This window comes from Pleurodeles waltl, chromosome 5 (assembly GCF_031143425.1).
Source record: "Pleurodeles waltl isolate 20211129_DDA chromosome 5, aPleWal1.hap1.20221129, whole genome shotgun sequence".
NCBI lineage: Eukaryota > Metazoa > Chordata > Amphibia > Caudata > Salamandridae > Pleurodeles > Pleurodeles waltl.
Window position 1 is genome coordinate 123,831,573 of NC_090444.1, and position 22,985 is coordinate 123,854,557.

At 41.5% G+C, this 22,985-nt stretch overlaps 1 protein-coding gene across 1 annotated transcript in view; it reads right to left on the bottom strand.

Moving 5' to 3' along the window:
- Window positions 1-22,985, bottom strand: part of KIF13B (kinesin family member 13B) — a 537,272-nt gene that overhangs the window by 56,208 nt on the left and 458,079 nt on the right. Inside the window, exons 36-37 of the mRNA XM_069233796.1 lie at window positions 9,025-9,136; window positions 2,238-2,371 (exon numbers count right to left, since the gene is read on the bottom strand). Of these exons, the coding sequence (XP_069089897.1) occupies window positions 2,238-2,371; window positions 9,025-9,136 (246 nt within the window). The remainder of the gene's footprint in view (window positions 1-2,237; window positions 2,372-9,024; window positions 9,137-22,985) is intronic.

Genomic DNA, 22,985 nt, shown 5'->3' on the forward strand with positions numbered 1-22,985 from the left:
TTACAGGAGAGTGGGGCCCCGAGGCGGAATGTTGAAGGGCAATCTTCACTGGCAACGAAAGGCACCTGGCGTGCTGCCCTCAAAAGGAAGTGCTCCCAGAACAGGGTGCAAGCCTCTCACCAGTTCGTAAATTAAGCTCTCACCACCCCCTTAAGGAAGAAGAATGGAACACTCTTCATGCGCTCCCGTAGGAAGACAGGAAGCACTCCCTGAGTGCATTGGGCCAGAAAGGAAGAATGAGGCGCTTTCCTCGCACCATCGGTCAGAAATGATGGAAAATTAAGTTCTCGCATGCTAGTTTTTCCACAAAGGGCCAAGGAGCAGGATGCAGCACTCACCACGCACTGGGCTCCTCGGGAGGGGACACAGAGGGGCAGACAGGCCAGCACACACAACCAGAAGTTCAAGTGGTGGTTCCTTCTAGCTGCCCCACAGAACCTTGTCAGTCCAGAGTCAGGGGAAAGGCTGACAGCAGGGCAACATACAGAAAAGCAATCCAGATGAGTCCTTTAGGCCACTCATCAAACAGCAGGCAGCAGGGCAACAAAAGAAAAGCAGTTCAGATAAGTCCTTTGTGCAATAAGGCAGTCCCTCTGGTTGAGGTTCATCCCAAGTCCAAAATGTGCTCGCCAAAAACAACCCCCTGCACTTATGCTCTTTTTGCACAGCTTCCACAACAGGGAGAGAGGGAGTTTCAACCATTACTGACCGGTTCCAGGGATGTCCCCTCTCTCATCCAGCACTGGCTCCAGACATCAGTAGGGGGTAAATGAGCCCTTTGTGTGAGGCTAGGGAATGCCGTTACAGATTCGGTGTTCCTCTGCCTCTACCTCTCCCAGCCAGGAAGACCATTCAGTATGCAGATGCACTCTTGTAACACCTCCACCCTCCCTGTGTACAGGCTGTCTGAAAAGCATGCACAAAGCCCAGCTGTCACTCCGCCCCAGACGTGGACTGGAGTCCAGCTGCAGAACACCAGATTCATAAGCAAAAAGAAATGCTCAGTTTTTAAAAGTGGCATGTCTATAATGGTAATACAAAATACACCTACATCAGTAAGCAGCATTTCTCGCTGCCATTCCAACCAAACGTGCCCATGCCACCCCTCACAGATCAGACAACACCACTTAGACATTTGTTTGGGCATTTCCAATGCAATCCTATGAGAGGAACAGTGCTCACACTAGTGAGAAACTAAATAGGCTGTTTGTCACTACTAGGACATGTAGTACATAAAGACATATGTCCCACCTTTCACATACACAGCAACCTGCCCATAGGAGTAGCTAAGGCCTGGCAAGTAAATTTAGATGCCAGGCCCCTGTGGCAGTAAACTGCACACCAGGCCCTGCGGTGGCAGGCCTGAGACCGGTTTGAAAGGCTACTTCTGTGGGTGGCGCAAGCTGCGCTTTGGGCCCACCAGTAGCATTTAATTTACAGGCCCTGGGTATAAGGGACACCACTGTACACAGTACTTACAGGTAAATTAAATGTGTCAATCAGGTGTGAGACAATCATATCAAGTTTAGAAGGGAGAGAACGTGCACTTTAGAACTGCTCAGCAGTGGTAAAGTACTTAAGGTCCCAACATCAACAAAAAGGGGTCAGAACAAAATAGGAGGAGGAAGGCAAAACGTTTGGAGATGACCATGTAAAAAGGGCTAGGTCCAACAGATACTCATTACTATATGACATTACAACAGACATACACATGCCCACACAAAGCACAATGGACACACAGTGCTCCAGGTTGTACACAGTTGTCTTGTTATGAAACATCCTAAAAATCTAATAATTGAACCTTCTGGCTGCATCTCTTGTTCATACATACTCTATATGAATATCACTAATAGGAAAGCTAGCTCGTCATTTTAACCTTTAAAAGAAACAGGAATAAAAATCTAATAACTGCTCCAGTGTGTACCTGCAGCACAGTACCAAGCTGTAAAACAACACAGTAGCTGGTACAACCTGAACTGCCAATGTGTACTGATCCAAGAAACATTTGGTGACAAAGTACTGTTTTGTTGACTTAAAAAGACTCCTATATATTGCTGTTTGCTACGTTAGCATGCACATTTGATAATATGGCTAAGAACAGCAAGTTTAAATAATTTGATAACTTGTCTTAATGTCCGGCTTTCCAACTGAGCACAAAAAATTACAATATGTTTAAACAACTCTATTTCACATAAAATATTTTTTTTCTGAATTTTAATAACATTTATTCTTCATACCTGCTGTGCAAGTGGAGATGGCAGCTTGCCCTTTTTGTCATCTCGGACTGGAAAGAGAGACTTAAGCAACTTTGGCATCGGAGGCACTAAGGACTTTACCGGAGTTAAGTAAGATGCAGCTAGACCACCAAGTCCTGTTAATATCATCCATTAAAAAAATAAAAATTAGAAGGCGGGATAGAGAAACAGAAGTGAACAAGGTGGAAAATAAAATTGCTAGAATTATACAATGATAATTAGTGCAAGGAATATGAATCGTAAAGGTGCAAAATATTCTGCATTGAAGACTAAACAGATTCCAAAAGCAGATGAGGAAATTAATAGGAAGCAAAGAAATGAAAAAGAAAAATTGTGAAGATGAATACAATGAAAAGTTAATTACCTGCTCTTTCTAAAGGCCAGATGCACTAAAATGCAATTTTGAATTTCCTAAATAGTGACTTCGTAGAAATCGCTGTTTAGGAAATGCAAAATGCTATATTATGTACCGAGATACTGATTTCATAACAGCAATTCCATCCTTATAGGAGTCGCTATTATGAAATCAGTATTAAGACATCCCATTGCATTTTAGTCAAAGGGCTGGTTTTGCATTCCCTAAATAGCGATTTCTTATAAAGAAATCGCTATTTAGGAGATGGAAAACGATGGATGGCAAAGGACAAAAGGCCCCCCTTAGTGCACCCCACAAATGGGGGTGCACCTGTAGAGGATACATATGCCTAAGGGGCATATGTGTGCTCTATTGCAATTTTGTTTTTGAAACACTTTGGAGGTTTTTTTCTTTTGTTTTTTAAATTGCACCTGGTTATCACTGACTTCAAATCGGTGATAATTGCATCTCCTAAATGCCTAAGTCGCATTTAGGAATTGCAAATAGGGAATCTCTATTTGCGATTTCAATTCTGGGAATCTCAAACAGCGATTTCTACAAGGTAGAAATCGCAATATGCAATTCCTTCAGGGCCTTTGTACATAACAAAAGGCCGTTTTGCATTTCTTAATGGCCTGAAATACCGTTTTGGACCGTTAAGAAATGCAAAAGGGCTTTGTACATCTGGCTGTTAGACTCTACTGTTGGTTTACAATGAATGTTCCCCAAAGGAATATTTATAATAGTCACTTTGGGGCTGATTTAGAAAAACTCCCATGGTGTGTGTGTGTGTGTGTGTGTGTGTGTGTGTTTGGTGGGAGGGGTCCAATGTTCGTTCTTTTTTTTGGACTTTGTTTTTAAAAACATGTTACAATTTTGATGGCTGTTATCCTCATTTTGATGGTACAATCCATCAACCTGCTAAAAAACATTGACCGAAACCATTAGGACACGTCCGCTGGGCTATTTTCTTTTTCCTGACTGAGTAAATACCTTACTCCGAAGTATAACTCATGCCCTTTGTCTTCTAATCTAGACATCTACACAATATGGATATGAATTTAATCAATAAGCTTTAACAATCATGGATTTCAACACTTTATGCTCTCGGAGGATAGTAAAATGTCCAATAGTACAGCTCCTTAACATCCTGAAAATATGAAGTGGGTAGAATAACTACTGTTACAATGAAAAAAAGTATTGCTTCCTGGGCACTGAAGTTATGATGATGGAAAAGGGCTTTCACCATAAAAAAACAAAAGCTGTCAGCCACCCAAAAATCAGCTGTAAACAAAATTAACTTGCATACTGTAATAGAAGGTCTGGAGGGCTGGATTTTACTCTTATCCATCCCTCCTAGTTCTCGGTTCAGAGAAACAAATCTTGAGAGGAATGAGGCATACGCAACATAGGACAATTTAAATTGTGAAATTGAATTGCAAGAAAACAGAAGTTTTTGGGAAGGACCTCTTTCTGGGGTCATCCCTTGTGGCCACAGACCCTGGGTTCACCACCTATTCTGGTTACCAAAGTAAAGACCCTAAGGGTAATTTTTGACAAGGATTTATCCTTTAGGGAGCATGCCAATAAATTGACATTGAGGGTCTTATAGCTTAAATCCCTTAGGAAGGTGCTACCATTCATCCCATTCCAGATGCAAAAGCCAGAAGTCATTTCTTTGATGATATCATGAATTGACTATTGCAATGCTCTCTACATGGGAACTCAGCAATCAGTACTCTGCTAACTTCAGGTGCTGCAGAACGCAGCTGCTCGCCTCCTAAAAAAAATCTTCCTAAATTTGTGTCAGTGTCAAAAGTTTTGATTGAACTTCACAGGCTCCAGGTGAAAAAGAGGGTGTTTTTTAAAGCACTGTGTTTAGCGCATAAGTCTCTGTTTAACATCAAACCTACCCCTCTTGCAAACAAAATTAGATGGTACAAGCCTGCAAGAAACTTGAGATCTGCGAATACCTTTATGGCTGCCATCCCTAGCATAAACAAAATGTCATGGTGTGGCCGTAGTTTTGTTTACACCACCTGTAAGTTGTGAAATCAATTAGCAGTCTTCCTCAGAAGCCAATCAAATCTGTTAAGCTTTCAGAAAAGTCTGAAATCCTGGCTGTTTTCCCTACCACTTTAGACACTTTTGCCTTTATGCCTTGAGATTCCTAGTGCCAAGACAAGCTTTAATAATTCAGTTCAATATATGTCGACTGTGGTATACTCTAATCCAGAGACCCCTCTAACCTCTTTGATAGCTAGGGAATGTATATGTTTTAGTAATTCTCTGGACTGATGATAAATTTGAACACTTTCCAGGTGATCTGTATCCCTCCACGCAATTGACTTCACCGTGGTGTGGTGCAATGATCCAGTGAGATATTTGGGCATAACATTGTGCAGCAATCGAGAGAGTCTTATCAGATCGTAAGCACTTGCGGAATCAATTGTCGAAAAACAGTGGTCATAAAAAAGCCTCCCCCCCCCTACCAAATGTACCAATTGCTAATACACTTATACCATTAACAAAGACATTTTTTTACTAGCCTGTGCAATGCCCTTCTGAGGTTTATATGGGTTGCCTGACAGCCTAGAGTAAATGGAACACTAGCACGTCCATATTCTAAAGGTGGCTTCGCATAATGAATCTGTAGCATTACTATTGAGTTGCTCAGGCTAAATATTCTTTCAACTGATATCACACAGAAACCCAGCTCCCATCCTTTGACACCGAATGATATATGGCAGCACATACTTCACTACCTTCGGCCACAGTGCAATCCATGCCTCGATCACAGGGACGGGTCATTACAATACAATGGTTTGTACACAGCATGCTAGGAACAAAACGACCAATATAGTGGGTCTGGAGCAGTTTTATTCCCTTGTTCAACCAGTTCTTAAAAATTAGCTTTCAGTGGCTACTCCGGAACCAAAAGCCCAGGAGCCCCTAACATGTCTAAGAATCTCCAAAATGGAAGATCTTGATGTAGATGGACTATATAACTTTGGATCACTTTAAAGAAAGGGGAGGCGCATCACCTCTTGATAATTTTGTTTTATAAGTCAGGCTTAAGCACACCTTGAGAAAATGCTTTCTCACTTTCCTACCTGAACACCCATTCTCTTGGCCCTAACTCGATTGGTGACATCCCCGAATTCTCAAAGCATAATCACCAGCCATTACAGTTCAATAACAAAGCCATGAAAAATGACAGAGATAATGCTGTGAGGCGGAAGGAAATTTATCTGGGGGAGGGATTGTCAGACACTACAGGGTACTACTGATGCACACAAACGGAGAAAATTCCACTCTATAACAGGCAGAGATCAGTGCGCTTTAAATTTTGCACAGAGTCTATTAATTACCAGTAGACCTCAATGTAATTGTAGACCCAGTCAGTCACTGATGTCAACATCTCAGGGCAAGTTATATTCACCTGGCATGAAACTGACCAGATGTATTAGATTATGCTTTCTAAGATCATTTCTTTGATGACCCCCAGGATTTTTGGACCTACCTGGCTATGCTAGGGATATCCAAAGGTGAGTACACAGGTACACAACAATAGCTTGTCTTTTACCCGAAACCAGAGATTCAAAGGTGCAAAAGCCCTATATTTAAACTGGTACACTGGTTGTCAGATTTAATACACAGCAATGAAACTGAAGACATCTAGTCTTCGATGCTACACTTAGTTGACCCAAGGAGCTCACTCAGGAATTCTTTCTTAGATGTAACTCCCCATACATTAAGGGAGGTAAAGTTATTTCATCTAAGGTGTCAGGCTTAAACCTGACATATTATAGTAAACAATTATAATATATCCCGAGCACACTCAATTGTTACATAAAGGTCAGAAATCAAGTCCAATAGTATGCCTGAATTTTTATTTCAATCTTGGCAATCAAATCCACATGTTTCTTGAAATCCACAAGCCCACGTCTTTTGACATCTACTTAGACCAACTCATGTTTCGTTGTTATGGCATATTTACATCGGTCTTCAGAGGGCTCTTAGCATAAATGCAAGAAGCATGTGGATTTCATTTGGAAGATTGAAATGACAATTCAGGAATACTATTGGGTTTACAAAAACACAAATATAGTGGTGCACCAAAAACGAATTCTTACCAGGCTCCTGTGAGGACAGATGTTCAATATACACCTTTTTCAAAGAATGGAATATTCCCTCTTTTTGTCATGCTAGAGGTAATGAAAAAGGCCTGGGTATGGTACTTATTCTGGTATGAAGACAGGATGGCAATTGCTAATATATATATATATTTTTTTTAAAGTGTCTATTGAATATCTGTCCTTTTAAAACATGTTACATAATTAGTTTGTAATACGTTTTAAGTTGAGTTATTCGATTAATATATTGCATGACTGCACATATATCATAAGATGGCGGCTGGCCACCAATGAGATATATAGGTAGCGATTCTCATGTAATCCACATAGGGAGGAAGTTAGGCCGATGATAAACCGAAGGAGAAGGGTCATCACAGGCGCATGTATAGAGCTACTACAGTTATCAGTGATAATGTACCCCTTCTAAAATGGAGGCTGTTTTGGATCTTGGTTGCGTTTCTATGGAACTGCACTTCATAGTGTAGAATATTTTACAGAATAGGAGCAAGACTATGTAAGAAAATTAAACACAAAGATTCATGGTGAGTTGAAATTGTTAGGTATGAAATATTTAACTGAGATAACATACCCGTTTCAAAATGATACCTGTTTTGGACCTGGGTTGAGTTTCTTTGGTATTGCGGTGCATAGTGTAGAAACCTTTCCTGAACTGGAGTAGAATTATAAAAAAAATTCATGGTGAGGAGTTGGAAATTGGTAAGTATGAAATATTTAACTTTTTTTTTTTCAATAAGCTGCTTGAACGACAAGGTATGATTCTTCTTCTGTGGACTGGGTATCTGATACCTAGGCATTTGATACCTGCATTGCAGGATGTTACACGTTACAAGATGGCGGATGTGAGTCACCGCACGCCAGAGGGAGGATTATGATTGTTGAACACAGATGTACGTTATATCCAAGCTTCGACAGCAGGAAATTTAACAGTAAAATCGTGGTCTACTTGGGCTTTTTCATGGTATTGTGTCATTTGTCCATTGGGCATGCGTTTGGACATGGATTCGGGTAGGTAAAAGGCCTGATTGGGATAAGTGGGTGAGACAGTAGTTTTGTTATATCAGTTTGATGATGTTGCTTAATGGTGGTTTGGGCACTCAGGGTAACAATAGGGTTGGGGAACATGGCTGTGGTTTGTGATTTCATGCTTTTTGAATTCAGGTTTTCAAACTGTGGCTGGTATATCAATTTAAAACCTTACGGGCTCGATAGTTTGGGATGCACAATCACTTTAATATGTACCAAGGCTGGTATTTTGGCGTTTTTGATAAAGGGCTCTTTGACGGATGTTGCTATTAAAGGGACAGGAATTCTGGTGTAACATTTTAGTTTCACCGTTTTATGTTGATCTGAATATTGATATATGGTACCGCGGTGGTTTGTGAAATGGTGTGGGATTTGGTGATAAGGATTTCATGCTATTTGATTAACTGAAGGTTTATGAGAAAAAAAGATAACGGCGTGTTTTGGTTATCTTTGAATGGAGTGTGATGTTCAGGATCTGAAAAATTTAATGAAACAACTGGGCTCATTTCAACACTTTTGCAGGTGCCACTGTATTTACTAAGTGTCCCTTGTGAGGTCGGCCTGACACTGGACAGGAGTGATTGGGACTATGCAATATAATAGGGATCTCTGGTATTTATTGGACAACAATGAATGAAGGAATGTATGATGATTACGGCAAAATATTACTATGAAAACAAAATGTTAATGGTATGTATCATGTCAAGGATTTTAGAATGCCCAAATGTGATTTGTAATATGATTATGACTGTTCCTTAGATAGATTCTTGGATTGATCAATGTATTTTTCCCATCTGTTTTGTCTCATTACATCAACATGAATTTAATTATGGTATTTGTCTTCTCTTTTATCTTTTCTTTTAATTTTTACCTATTTATTGTACAGAGATATAATTATTTTTATGAAATATTAGAAATGTTATACAATGTGGAAGAATTATATTGGAATTCTGTGACAATAACATCAGTATTTTAGGATTATTGTATTTTAACAGTTTTTAACGTGCACAACATTTTTTATGTGGTCATGCATGGTAACCAAAGGTACAACATATGAGTGTGATTTTTGTGTATGTGTTTATGTTTTTTACATGGTGTTTTTTGATTTATCTTGTAATATATTACAGCCTTGAAGAAGTTTACAGTGGTGAACGAAACACATTGGCTGCTGTTTTGGCTGCGACGTTTGGAATTTGGAAAACAAAAATTCATGACTGTGTACCATAAAGCTTACCTGGATCTTGCGTCTGATTTTGTTGTGGCAAATCTGACAAATGGGCACGGGTCATGCCTCTGTTGGAGTAAGAAGAAGCCTGAGATATATCTTGCTGGCTTTCCCATCGACCCTGCGGGAGAAGAAGCCAACAACTTTAGCAATTCTGGATAAGATCTCACACCAACAAAAGAGAGACCTAACTATAAATGGTTAAATGTGTTACAGCGTTATGAAAACCCACTGGTGGCAGCTGCCAAGATTAAAACCAGAATTCTAAAGATGGTCAACTATAGCGCAAGTGCATTACCATTACTCAAAATTTCAACAATGGTGCTTCAGTAGGTCTGGTTAAAAGAACTGCTTGTTCCAATGACATATATGGCAAATACAGTGTCTCAATCTTTTTCCTTGTCTACCACAAATTCATAAGTGGATTCTACTCCCCAACTCCTACTGAATTTTTTAAACTATTAAGCAAAATGCATGGTTTATGTTTGATTAAGTGATACAATATTCAAATCCAAGCTGTCAACATTAAAACGTATCCTACTAACACAACTGTTCTATGTCCCCAAGGGCAAACATACAGTGTGCATCTCTTGTACATTAGAATTCCACAAAATAGTATGTTGGGTCTGTGTTAAGGGACATAGCCATGGGAATAAACATGTGTAAATAGTATTATATCGTTTCTTAATAGGAAGAGGTCAACTGAATTCTCAAAAGCACAAACCCTCTAATGAAGAAGGCAATTACCAAGTGCAGTAAAGCTAAACAAGACCTGAGAGCAGCTCTCCTGACCTAGAAGCAAATCAAGATCCTTAGTCATACACCATACGTAGGGTCCTTACATCACAGATACCGAAACCGACATACTATGTGCAAGGCGGACTTAAGACACCAGAAACATGTCAGCTTACAGTATAATTTCCTTATGATTTGTTAGCAGCCTCGTTTGCGGCTGCCCTTTGTAGTGGGGTACAGAGGAGAATGTCCTTCGTACCTCAGGACACAGTGGGATGTTAAAGTTAGGTGCCCTTCGGATAGATATTGATTCTTGGAAATGTTGTTGGACTGTGAAATTTGGATACTTCTTGGTGGCACTACTGGATCTACAGCTACAGGAAATGTAACTGCACCAAGCCAGCACACGACCCAAGCAGGGGCACAAGTACAAGTTCCCAGCACAAAACACAAATACTAAAATACGTAATCCATGTGATTTTATATTTAGGCTATTCACTTTGCCCATTTTCTTATGGATTAATAGTGATTGGTTTGGCCAATGACTTCCCTGATGGGATTATGTAACTTTTATGCACTTGGAATATTAAATACCAGTGGTTTAAAAGTTTTATACTAGTATCGCCTGGAGCACTGATCTGTTAACAGCAATCACACTATGTCTGTGTGCCTCTGCCAGGTCTCCCATAAAAGGTAAGGATTAATGTGCTAACACTAAATGCTAGTGGAATATACCATCATCCCACATCTGATCCACAAAGTAATACAAAAGGCAGGAATCAACCAATTGTGAAAAACTCAATGAAGTTCACAATTATTTTTTTTGTTAGCAATCACAATTATGCTACTGTAGGTCTAAAAGGTCAGGCACTAGTAACGCACACAGAAACACACAAAATAGATTTTCAAACGAGGTTTGGGATCAAGGGTGGAAGCCTATAATAGTGATATGAGGATGTATATTTGCTACAGCTCATCTTCCAGGCACTGACGCAGAATAGGGAGGGTGGGCGGTCAAAGACATTCTTCCCTGAATTTGGTCAAGCCAGAACAGTAGCCCCATAGAGCTCATCTACACTGCTCTGACGTTTGCTATTCCAAGCCAGAAATACAACAAGCTAAGTACAGTAGAAGGTGCATCGATGTGCAATGCAAATGAGATGTATAAAGGTGAGCGGAGGAAGTAGCTATCAAGAGCTATCATCAGGGTGACGAGTCCCGTAACCAGGGGCACTAAACCACTCACATATATGCCCTCTGAGGGAAGCAAAGACTGCTTAGTTTTTTTATGTAATGTCCTCCCATTGCTAGGCCCAAATGTGGGTCTCATGCTCCTTTTGAGTGCAAGACCAAGACTGAATTCCATGGTGTTATTCCCAATCTGGAGTGGCCCAGTCAGAATTAAACAACCCTTCACATATGTTGTTTTATTGTGCTGCCCTCGGTACATTGAGTACAGATGAAAGTCCTGTATTTCAGATCCAAGTTACACCTTAAGGGTGAAGTTCAAACAGCCTGAAACCAATCTGGGGTTGCTTTTATTCCTGTTCAGAGGAGGCATTGGCTAGCACTTCGGCCTGGACTGTTCCAGCTGGAGAAGGACAGAGACTGATTTGCATATGATTGCTCCTCATCCAAATTGCCACCATAGGCATAAGAAAAGATGAACTAGAATTCAGCCTGAGCACCAGTGGCTCAGACTTTCACAATGATCTCACCCATCAACTTTTGCCTTCGACTGTTGACATTTACCAGGAAGGCCCATAAGGCACCATCCTCAACCAATGCTGCAGGTTAAAAAAAAAAAACACTGAGAGGCCTATGCGCTCACTGACTACTGAACAACTTCCATCACTCTTCAGCCATGTGAAAGCTTGTTTATGGAGATTGCAGTCACACATGTTGGAGGTTCACTCTGGGTGAACACCGATATCAAACAGATTTGAGCACTACATGTAGGAGCATTTTTCAGTAAATAACGTGACAGGCATAAAAGCCGGCATTACTTCTGCTTCCCGAATAGGAATCATAACAGGTACAACAAACAGAAAAAGTAAGGAGAACAGCAGGGGTTACTAAGGCATGGACAGTCGACACTGCACAATCTTATTCTGGAATCTAGTAAGGAAACCATATACTCATGACTTCATTGAACTCCATTGCCTCAGCTAATCATGTTCTCTTTTTTGCTGCCTACATCAGTGTGCAATTAAGTTCTGCTTTCGTATCTGTTTACGGATCAAAGCTTAAATATATTTAGAATTATAATAAATATATTTAGAATTATAATCCCCCCAGGATCTGCTCACACATACCTTTCTTTTTTACCCTTGAGATATCTGAAAGTACTTACACGAACATGCAAAAAGACTCAAGGTGACTAATGCACTCCTTAGTATTCATACTTTGCAGAGATTCCTTTCACTTTAAGATCATTTTTTATTGAAGACCATGTCATAGTGAATCTCAAAATCTATCCTGACTTGTTAGTTTTCCTTAACTGTAAGCCCAAGAAGAGCAGTGATAATGCATCCTATTATTAAGTTCTTCCATCAGAGATGGATAGCAGAGTTTCTTAATCACAAATGTTCCCAAAACACATATGCAGGTTGTCAGAATGTTTTTCTAGATATGAGGCTCTACAAATACTGATATTTCCTCAGCCAAGAAATCTTTAGAAGCACACACACAAGAACTGGGGAGATGGAAACATCTGGAACAGGGCCAAACGAGAAGTTCAAATCTTGATTCTTCATTTCACATATGAACGTTTTCACGACTGCTGAGGGAAACTTTAACATTAAAATCTTATCAATTCCATTATTTCTGCTCAGTCCACCCAAGGTAACAGTTACCTCGCTGTATCACTGAGATAAAGATCACAACAGATTAGGAAATGAGAATGTGAAGGTAGGGCGTGGGATAGTATGGGATTGCAATCCCCTGCACCACCTACTGTAGAACTGGGACTTTGTTTAAATCATCTCTGGGCCTTCCATATTAGTACAAATAAACACATTAATGTCATTAGAATGTCTCTTTTTGCTGGACACATTAGAATGTCTCTTTTGGTTGGACACTCAGGACTTACTTAAAAGATAACACTGGAAGCCATTTGTCTGTCAAACATTTTATGAAAGCTTTCAGACAGAAACTCTCTCTTCCTAAACACACATTAGGGCATCAATGTCTGCCAATGAGGAGGAAACAGCCAAAAACGTCAGGAACTGTATGGCACAGGTCGTATGTTGGATGAGAGAAATTGTCTCAAATTAAACTCAGCCAAAACTGAGGTATTGCTGTTTGGCAATAATACTTCCTTCTGAGATATTACATGGTGGGCATAAAGTTTAGGCCCACCCGACCCCAGTAAATAAGATCAAAAGTTTTGGAGTAATTTTCAAAAGGAATCTATCAAAACAAGTCAGTAAAACCACATAAGTTTGTTATTACCGTCTCAGAACCCTAAGAAAGATCTTTCCTTTTATTCCTCCAGAGTTTCAGAAGACTAATTATAGCACTGATCACGTAGTAAATGGATTACTGCAATGCCGAACATTTAGGCTCTCAACAGCAGCTTCTACACTGTCCAAAATGCAGCTGCTAGGCTGCGCTTGAAGATTCCAAAATGTGGGTCAATTTCACAGTCGCTAGGCTTCACTGGCTTCCGGTTCAGGAAAGGATCAAATTGTGTGGTTTACCAAGCCCTCCATCAGACTGGTCCTGAATATTTTCAAAAGACCTTCAAGTGGTACATACCCGGACATACTCTTAGGTCCGCTATGGTCAATCTAACTGCTGTCCCCAAAATTAGAAAAGCCAGGTGCGGGCGGCAGGAGTTTTTCTTTTTGTGCTTCCAAAATATGGAATCTGAGCGCATTTGGGAAGGGGTTGAAGACTTGGCTCTTCTCCCAAGTTTTTTTTAACTAACTTGTCACAGTTTCCTACTGTTCTATCAGCGATACTAGCACCAAGACATGCTCGGGCATTTGGCACTCTATAAAACCCCTTTACTTACTAAATAATATCAGTGAAACTAACTATGCTTCTTTCTTTGGTCTCAATCTACTTTTTCCAGCCATTACTTCTGCCAGGGCGGTCAGATGAGTTATGACGTTTGCTTGTGCTGCAACCTTCAAGTCTGGAGCACATTCAGTAGTGGGGACGAAGTCCTGATAGAAGGCTTTTTCTTCTAGAGGCGGCAAAAAAGCAACCAGGCAATCCACATAGAATCATTCTGACTCAACCCGCACAAGAATGATGCCGCTTCGTTTTCACACAAGCTTCTAAGTATCACAATTAACAATGCTTCACAAGCCTAAAGCAGTCCAGGTTAAAGCAGCACTTTTAGATGACTGGTGTTCTACCTTGCTTCGAGAATAGACAACATTTTGTCTTTACATTTCAGTAGTAATAAAGACTTTAAGTACGATACATCAATTTCAATTTGACTTTATTTGGCCAAGTTATTTAAAAAGATCATAAAAGCACAAACAGCAAGTTAAAATAAAACTAATAAATACACACAATAAATACACACATATACTAAAATTGGCTATAGAATTTAAAATTACAAATCTTCAGAACACCTAACAATATGTCGTTAAAAATCCACAGCCAGATCTAATAACATCTGTTTCTCAATTTTAAAGTGCATATTTCCTTCTAATGCGTAAAGCAGTCAGCAGGTAATCTAAGACTGCTAAACAAGTTTCCTCGGGCGACAGTCGCTCCAGATGATGCAGCCATTCTTTATGAGATTGAAAACCTTTATTCAAAAGAATGGGATGCACAAATCTCCGTCTAGGTGAGGAGTATAAGGGACAAAACAACACGAACTGCGTGTTTTTTTTGCTCTGTTACCCCATCGCATGGACACGGTGGAAGAAATGCAAGCCACACCTTTGCAACCAGCAAGGCAAACAGATGATGAACTAACTTCAACCGTAAACGGGTGAGATAAAACCTATATTCTCGCTTCATCAACCATGGTAGGTGGGGCTCGAAGGTAGATAATGTGGTTATGTGCATGTGTCTTATTAACAAGGGCATTCCTAGCACACTTGCAATCCTAAATTGTTTACTATATGACAAGTAGGAGTCAATCACCTTTGCCTTACAACTTGATGTAACAAGCTCTGGATTTTCAAATAAATACCCACAGCCCACTTTATTAAACACCTTTTCTATATATGTAAGCCATTGGATTGAAGCCCTGTTGCCCAATTTCAAGCAATCTGCCAGGACTTGCCTAGAAAAGGTAGCCTGCGTCGTACTCAAGATTATTACCTAAAGGAGCAGGGGCCAACGCTACACGGTCTTCGAGGTGACCCTCTCCTAGTTCCATGTCGGTAATAAAGCTGGAGATAGTCCTGGGAATGGCTAAAAGCCTACAAAAAAGCTGTTTTAGATAACCTGGAGTTTCCTTGCCCCAGAGTAGCCCCATACCACAGCACCATAGGTACCAACATCAATGCATTTTCTCTTGACAGCTGGACTAGGTCCTGTTTCGCCTTAGTTTTCTCAAAAAGCTTAATATAGCATCATCTGTTATTCTCATTTGTTGCGCTCTCAGGGCCACTAGATTGTTCCAATTCCCTTTCAGATCGATTAAAATGCCTGAACAGTTAAACATCTGATGTTTTGCAATTTGCACCCTCACCCCCTCCCCCCAAAGGGTAAAAACCCTATGCTTGTGCTTTCCAGGGCCGTATCACATTACAAAAGACTTTTCATTGTTTACCTTTAACTTAAGACCAGACATAAAATGGAGAAAAAAAACGTCCAAGAGTTATTGCAGGACAACAGCTGTATGTGCCAGTAAAACAGTGTCATCTGTGTATAACAGTACTGGGACTGGCGGATTACCTATCCTGGGGACATCGTTTGTGCAGCCAATAAAAGCTTTGTCTAGGGCACTTAGGTAAAATAAAAATAAAAAGAGGTGGTAAAATGCAACCTTGTCTGACGCTCCTGGCTACACTGATCGGTGCTGTACAGTCGCCATTGCGGGTGTAACACACTGTAGCGGTAATGTCCTGATGGATCCGCTCGATAAGATCAAGTAATTTATTATCTATGCCTGCTCGTTCCAACATGCCCCATATGGCGTATCTATCGACCTTATCAAACGCGCAGGGGACATGAAGTCCGAATGTAAATCCCCGTGTTTGGCCTTCACATATTTTCCCAGGGTGAGAGTAAGATTCAGAGCCTGTTCCACTGTCCCCAATCCAGGGCGAAAACCGTATTGCACAGGGCTAAAAAAGCAGTGTTACTGCGCCCAGAATTCTAGTTTACTGAGTATTACTCTGCCCAGAATCTTCAGCAATGAATCAATTAACGAAATTTGGTGGTAGGACACAGACGAGCTCCGATTCTCTTTCTTGAAGATAGGAACAACAATTGATTCCTTCCAAGAGGGGATCGGGCCCGACTTAACTGCAGCCCTCAGGACATTCCTAACAAGTGGGGCCCAGTGATCGATATTTGATCTGAACAAGTCAGCTGGGACCCCATCAGGGCCTGGTGCCTTACCGGGGGTTGCCCCTTTTATTGCATCAGAGACCAATATGTCATTATAATGGCCAACGACCCCCAACTATCCCCAGGCCAGACTGAGTCAATGGAATCTTTAACAAATAAAGTTGTTTTTTTGGTTAAAACAGAGGGCAGGCCATCAGTGGAACCTGGCCGATGAGGTTTTATATGTAAGGCAAGTGGGTGGAGTTGACCCGTTTAAGAAAATCTACCAAGGAGGCACTGTGATAATAAACTTTCACAGAACTGCGTTAGTTTGGGAAATCGTGTCGCGGATGAGGCCAGGTATGATAAAATCTGAGCCTATGTTGATCTTGCCACTGTTTTTATTTTTTAAAGACATCTGCAGCCAGTTCCGCCCAGAGCAAAAGTGAGGATGGGCCTATATTCTAGCCCTCAAAGTAGCCAGCAGGTTTTACAGCCTTTATTGGCAAATAGCTTTTCTATATTGAGTGATTTAGATGCTAATGATTGACTCCTTTGTGAGGGAACGCATGGGCCTTACAACAAACAAGATAGTATTTCGGGCCAATGCGTTCTGGCCACACCCCTTCCATGGCGCCTTCCCGACATTCCGGACATACCGAATAGGTACCCAGACATAGGTATTGGTCTATGTGTGACCTTCCCATTTCTTCTCAACTGGATCCCAGTAAAAACCCTAGCTTATCAACAGTTGATATGAGAAGTCAGGCCTATGTTTGTTTCCCTGATACCCTGAATATCCCAATATTAAATAAGAGGTGCCAGGGACTCTCCCTTTTCGCTTGGAACATCGTGGGGATCAGTGGTAAACTGAAAGATGAGAACTGGGTGTCTTTTACAGGAGATTATGACATCCTTTGTTGCTAGGAAACATGGGCCTTAGAGAATATACCTTTACATGGATTCAGCTCTTATTGTTCAAGTGACATTCCGTCGGCTGCTGGGAGAGCTAAGGGGGAATTAAAAGTGAAAGTTCTAGAGTCGAGGCCTCGCTACCAAATTTTAAAGTTATGGTTACCAGTTCAGCCAAGTGTTTTTCTAGTTGATTTTAATTTTAATTATTTTAACTCCCATCCACTCCATTAGGCGGAAAGGTTGCAGGATGTATTAGCCGTAGCAGTGCTCCCAGCTCCATTAGATGGACTGGGATTTTAATATCACTAAATGCCACATGAAGGGGCGGCGAACCTGTGGGATTACGGATTTTTATGATCAAGAAGTAAGCCACTTTTCTCACACAGGGTATGGCGAGGTCTTTAACCGCGTAATAATATATTTTAATTTAATATTTGCTTCAGAGGTTTTGGGGCACCAAAAGGCTAACTTACCTATGTTTATAGGGCGGGGGAGAGGCGTAACAATCGATGTTGTTTTATCACCGGTAGATTTAGTCTGTCGGCCTGTATGTTTTGTGGTGCTTACTCTCCCATTTAGTGACCATGATCCTGTCTCGCTATCTGTAGCGTTTCAAACGGCAAGGTGTTTATCTTGGCAGCAAATGGCCCCAGTTTCCTACTCAGTGAATAAGGGGGTACAGTTTCGATGGGAAGCGATGGATTCGGTACACTTTTTGGAGGATTTGGCTTCTAAGAATAGTGGAGAAATTTTGGGCTCTGCCTCTCCCCTTTAGTTGAGCCTTTGTATATCTTAAATAATTCTGGAGACCTGTGTGAGGGAATTTCGAATGGGCTAAGTGCAAAAAAAAAAAAGAACTGTGAAGCACTGTTCACTCTTGTTTTTCCCGTCGCCCTGAAAGCATTAAAGGAGACACCAATAGTATTCCCTGAGATAAGCTAAGTATAAACAGGCCCTTACACAGAGAAATGCGGAAGTTAAAACAAGAGGATTGGAAGATCTATGCAAAGCAGTCGAGTTAGAGAAGAATAGGCTGTTTTGGAATACAGTAAATCAGCCTTTTTTTGTAGACGGTGAATCAAGTGAGATTATTTGTCAAATTCCAGAGTCGGATTGGGTTGATCATTTTACAAAAATATTTAACAATGGACATAGGGAATCTGATACGAGGGAGATTGAGACGCAAGTATGGGAGGACTGCTGGGTGACAGACCTGGAAGCAGGATACATGTCTATGTGCAGTCAATACAGCTGTAATTTATCATCATTTTACCTGGTAAAATCATCACCTTTGATCACTGTATTTTGTTTTTTGATAACCACATTGTATTTGTTTTGTAATTGGAAACATACAATCAACAGTTTGCCCACACAGGGCGTAGAAGAGGATATAATGTCTACATTGACTCTTTATAAGTCATTATATTCCTAGCACTTCCCCCCCACTTTAAGCTTCTCTGGACAGCCTTTAGCCTGGTAACGGTGTATTCTCAAGCTTAGCACGCCAGTCCATTGCAGCTCACCAGGGAAGAGGAGGAAGGAGAGGTCCAGTACTTGGCAATATCTCTCTTAGAAGGCACAATCCCAGTGCCCAGTAAGGTTAGGTCTCCCTGTGTTCCCATGAAGACATCAACAATTCCAAGCAAAGCAATTCTGGGGGCATAGGCCCACAGGTCTGACAGTATTGTTGAATTGGGGGGGCATTCACATACCACATGAAAAAACATGAGCCTTTTCTGCCGGACACTGGAAGCAGAGGGGAGTTGCCAGTTTGTTGGTCAGCCACAGTCTTACAGGTGTGAGATAAGTCATGTGGGGTTAGTTAAGTTGAATGACTCAAGTCTGGAAGAAGTGCCCAAAGTTCTCCATTCAGAGCTGCCTAGGGGGTCCAGCCAGACCTCATATCAGGATTCAAGGGCCTCAAGAAAGGACGGGGAGTGAATACCAAAGGTTTTCTAAATCTGTGAAATTCCTCCTTAAGGAGAGGAACCCAAGAGAACCTTCACCTTTAATGGGTTGAAATCAGGTGTGCTCTTGATTGAAGTGAAGCCTGTGTCCTAGTTGTAAATACTGGGATTTATTTAGAGAGAACTCCACCTGGAGTTCTTGGAAGGATTAATGTGGAAGCCGTGCCATACACCTCCTATTATGGAGATGCCAATGAGGTCCCACTTCTCGAATCCCTTGAGTGCCGCCGAGTGCTGTAGCCAATTACCCTTCAAAGATGGATTTTAAAGGTGAGCCTCCAGTCCCACTTTGCTAGTCTCGGTGCAAAGCACCAAAACCAAAGGACTCTCTGGGTGACGTCCAGCAGGTTTTAGAGAAAATGGACCCCGTAAAGGAAACCTAGAATATCATTGTATCCCATTCGGGCCCCCTCAAGATGGAATGCTGGGTCGTGCCATCCCCGACTCATCCAGTTGTTCACTACCAGAAGGTAGGAGGCCCAATAATACAACCAGTTGCTTGCCATGAATATCCCACCGTCATATGGTGATCGGACACATTTGCTATACGCCAGTCTAAATGGCCTATATGTCCATAGATAGGACCAGGTTTTAGTGAAACTAGAACCATCGCTCGTGTATCCACAGGAGGAAATTCTGGATCACAAACTATGCAGGGTAGCAATACCATTTTAAATAGCGTTATCCTGCCCATCACATTAAGGGGGAATCTGGACCAGGCGGCTAGTGATTTAGTCAGGTTGGACATAAAGAATTTCAAACTGAGGGTCCAGGCCAGGTGTGGATCCAGGGTTATGTAGACACCAAGATAAGGTAAACTAAGCCTTCTGACGGGCAGTTGGGCATTCCAGTTCACAATAATTCCATTGCCCCTCAGGGAGACCCAGAGAGATTTGGACCAGTTGACCTTTAGAGCACATTCTTCACCTAAAAGGGTCAGGATCTGCAGTAATCAGGAAGCGGTTATATAAGGCTGAGAGAGAAACAGGAGGACATCTTCTACAAAGAGTGAAATACGGTCCTCTAGTGCCAGCCCCCAGTTGAATTCCTCATTCCTGTGCATCGCTTCTCACCCATACTGCCAGGGGCCCTACTACTAGGGCAAATAGGAGTGAGGACAGTAGTCATTCCTGTCTGGTGCTCAGGCCGATATGAAGTGTGGCTGACAGGGTCCCATTAACCAGAACCTGTGCTCTTGGATGTGTATACAAGATTTGGTTATACGAATGAAAGTGGGGTCCAGTCGAACGAGTCAAAGAGTTTCTCAAAATCTGCTAAAATCAGTGCAGTTGGGTCTTTCAGTACAGAAAGACTTGCCAGTACTATCAGGAATCTGCGAATGCAGTGTCTCGTACTCTGATGTGGCATAAACACTCAATGATTCTGCTATGGAAGAGGCATCTGGAGTCCATTAGTCATGGCTTTAGTGTAGATTTTAAGCTCAGCGCTGATGAGTGATATTGGTCGACAGGTCGCACATCGCTCGGTTGGGGGGAGATTCTGTGGGATGTCCTCATTTATGTAATACTACAATAGTGGATAGGTTTAGTTTTGGAGGAAAATGTCCCTTTATTATCTCCCTTTGGTACATGGCCAGGACGGGAGGCATTAGGAGCAATGAGAGCTGCTGATAATACTTCATGAGCATTTTTTATTTAAAACCATTTTGTGGCAAAGGAACCATCATTGCATAGGAGAACCAAACTCTCACATCCACATAGCCCCTGAGAAATAATTCAGACTGATCTTACACAAGAAAAAAACAATATTGGGGGTTAGTGGATTGTAAAAGGTAAATATATTCTCCCCATGCTCTCAATTAAAACTATAGGAGATGCTCGACTATGGTTTGCCATTCATGATACCATAGAGTATTGCACCATCATCAGTGACGTAGTCACTTAACCCCTCAACTTTGTCCCCATCTTTCTCTGTCTTATTAAATCATTTAGATTTCAGCTAATCTTTATCCTTCACATCCAGCCCCATGCCTTCTCACACACTACCCAACCCTTTGACTTTCTCCCTTCTTTGTTCCCTTTATAAAAGCACAATAGAAGAACCGTTCATATCTTTATTTATAGAACTACTTCATGTGATTCCATCATGCGATGCAATACCTGTACTCAAAGACATTAAATCCCAGTGTGCAAATAATAAATAAGATTCATAGAGTCCCAGAGCAACATAATCGTTCACTCAAGACTAAAAAACTGATCACCTTACCCTGAAAGAAGTGACAGTATTAATGAGACACTATCACAAAATACAATTGGTTATCCCCTCAAATGTGATTAGATCCAAAGTACGAACAGCATTCTCTACCCACACCAGAACCATAAACATATACTGTTGTAATGTACTGCACAAGTCTCTTCTGCAGGAGTGCTGATCTCCTATAAACACATTGCAGCTGCCTGGCTGTAGAAGGCATACTCCCAGATCATACAAAGTAGTTTGACTAATGCATATTAATCTGCTTATATCGCTGCCTTAACCTTGGAGTGAAAATGCATACACATTCTCGGCACAGTGTAATCACATTTGGTACATAATCAGAATGTATGATTCCACAAGGGTGACATTAGGACTTGCCCTACTAAGCAGTGAATGTTAAAAGAAACAACTTAAAGTCCAGAACACTGTGCACTGCTTACTAATGGACAGAACCAGCTCAGAGTGTAACAGTAATAGCATTAATAAGAGATTAAATATGTGCAGGCATGAATAAATAAAGCTGTGTAAGGCAGGGATGGGTGGTGTGACATCACGCACAAGTAGTCCAAAAGTTGAGTGGTTTTTCAGAACGACAACGTGCTTATGAGAAAAATTAGTAATAAAAAACCAAACCATTATCTCATTCTTAACCTATGAATAATTAGATCAATACAAGAGCGTGCCTTTTAACCCACACAAGAATTGGAGTATGGAGACAGTAAAAGTAATTTGTTCCTGTTACAAACTATATTTAAAACCGATTCCCTCCCTGATCGTCTTATCATTTAATTTAGCAACACAGCCGATCTTCCACACGGCTCGGTGTGAGCCCTCTCGCCCTCTTAAGTTCTCTTGCTGGTGCCAAAGCACCTTGTGCCGGACTCCACACCAGGCTGGATAAGTCTTACATCTACTCTTGTGGATCTTTGCCTACATTTGCAGCGGTCCTGGAAATCCACGACAGGGGCAATGTTACGAAAAGGGTACACTGTCCTGTCTGCACTGCAGAGCACCTGCAACAGGGTGACCAAGGCTCATACAGGGCAAGTGGGCCCTACTGTAGGCCTCAGATTTGCTCCTGGCCTGGGAGCAGCACATTAGTGAAAGCCAGACTGGCTGCTTGAAGAAACACATCTGTATTTCACAGTGTAGGTGGCACCCAACCTGCTTTCAAAACGACACATAGATACTCCTGCAGCGAGTGACTGTACCAGCTTGCAGGGGAATGTCTGGAGAGGGGTCCATATGGCCACACTGCCCCATTACAGATGCTGTGCACTGTCAGTGCCCCTCCAACAGGTGTCTTTGCTTCAGCACCCGCATCCATAATATAGTGCAGACACAGAGGCAAAGTGCTTCTTTCCTCATTAGCATGGAGCTACGTCCCTGTGCTAAATAGGGAGTGCTATCTGCACACTGGTATGATCTGCATTACAGAAGGGGCCGTACAAGCATTTGAGGAACCTTATAGAATAACGAAGTGCCTGGTATTTTGGGGGGGATGGGGATGGCAGGAAGGTGATGCACATGCCCGTTTTGCCCATGGGACACTGCAAAAATGGCCCCAAAATGTGCAAAATACACTTGCTCAGAGTGGAGAATCCACTTGCGCAAATCTTGCAGAACTGTGCACTGGTATTTATTTTTATTTTTTTAACTAATGAAAAAATA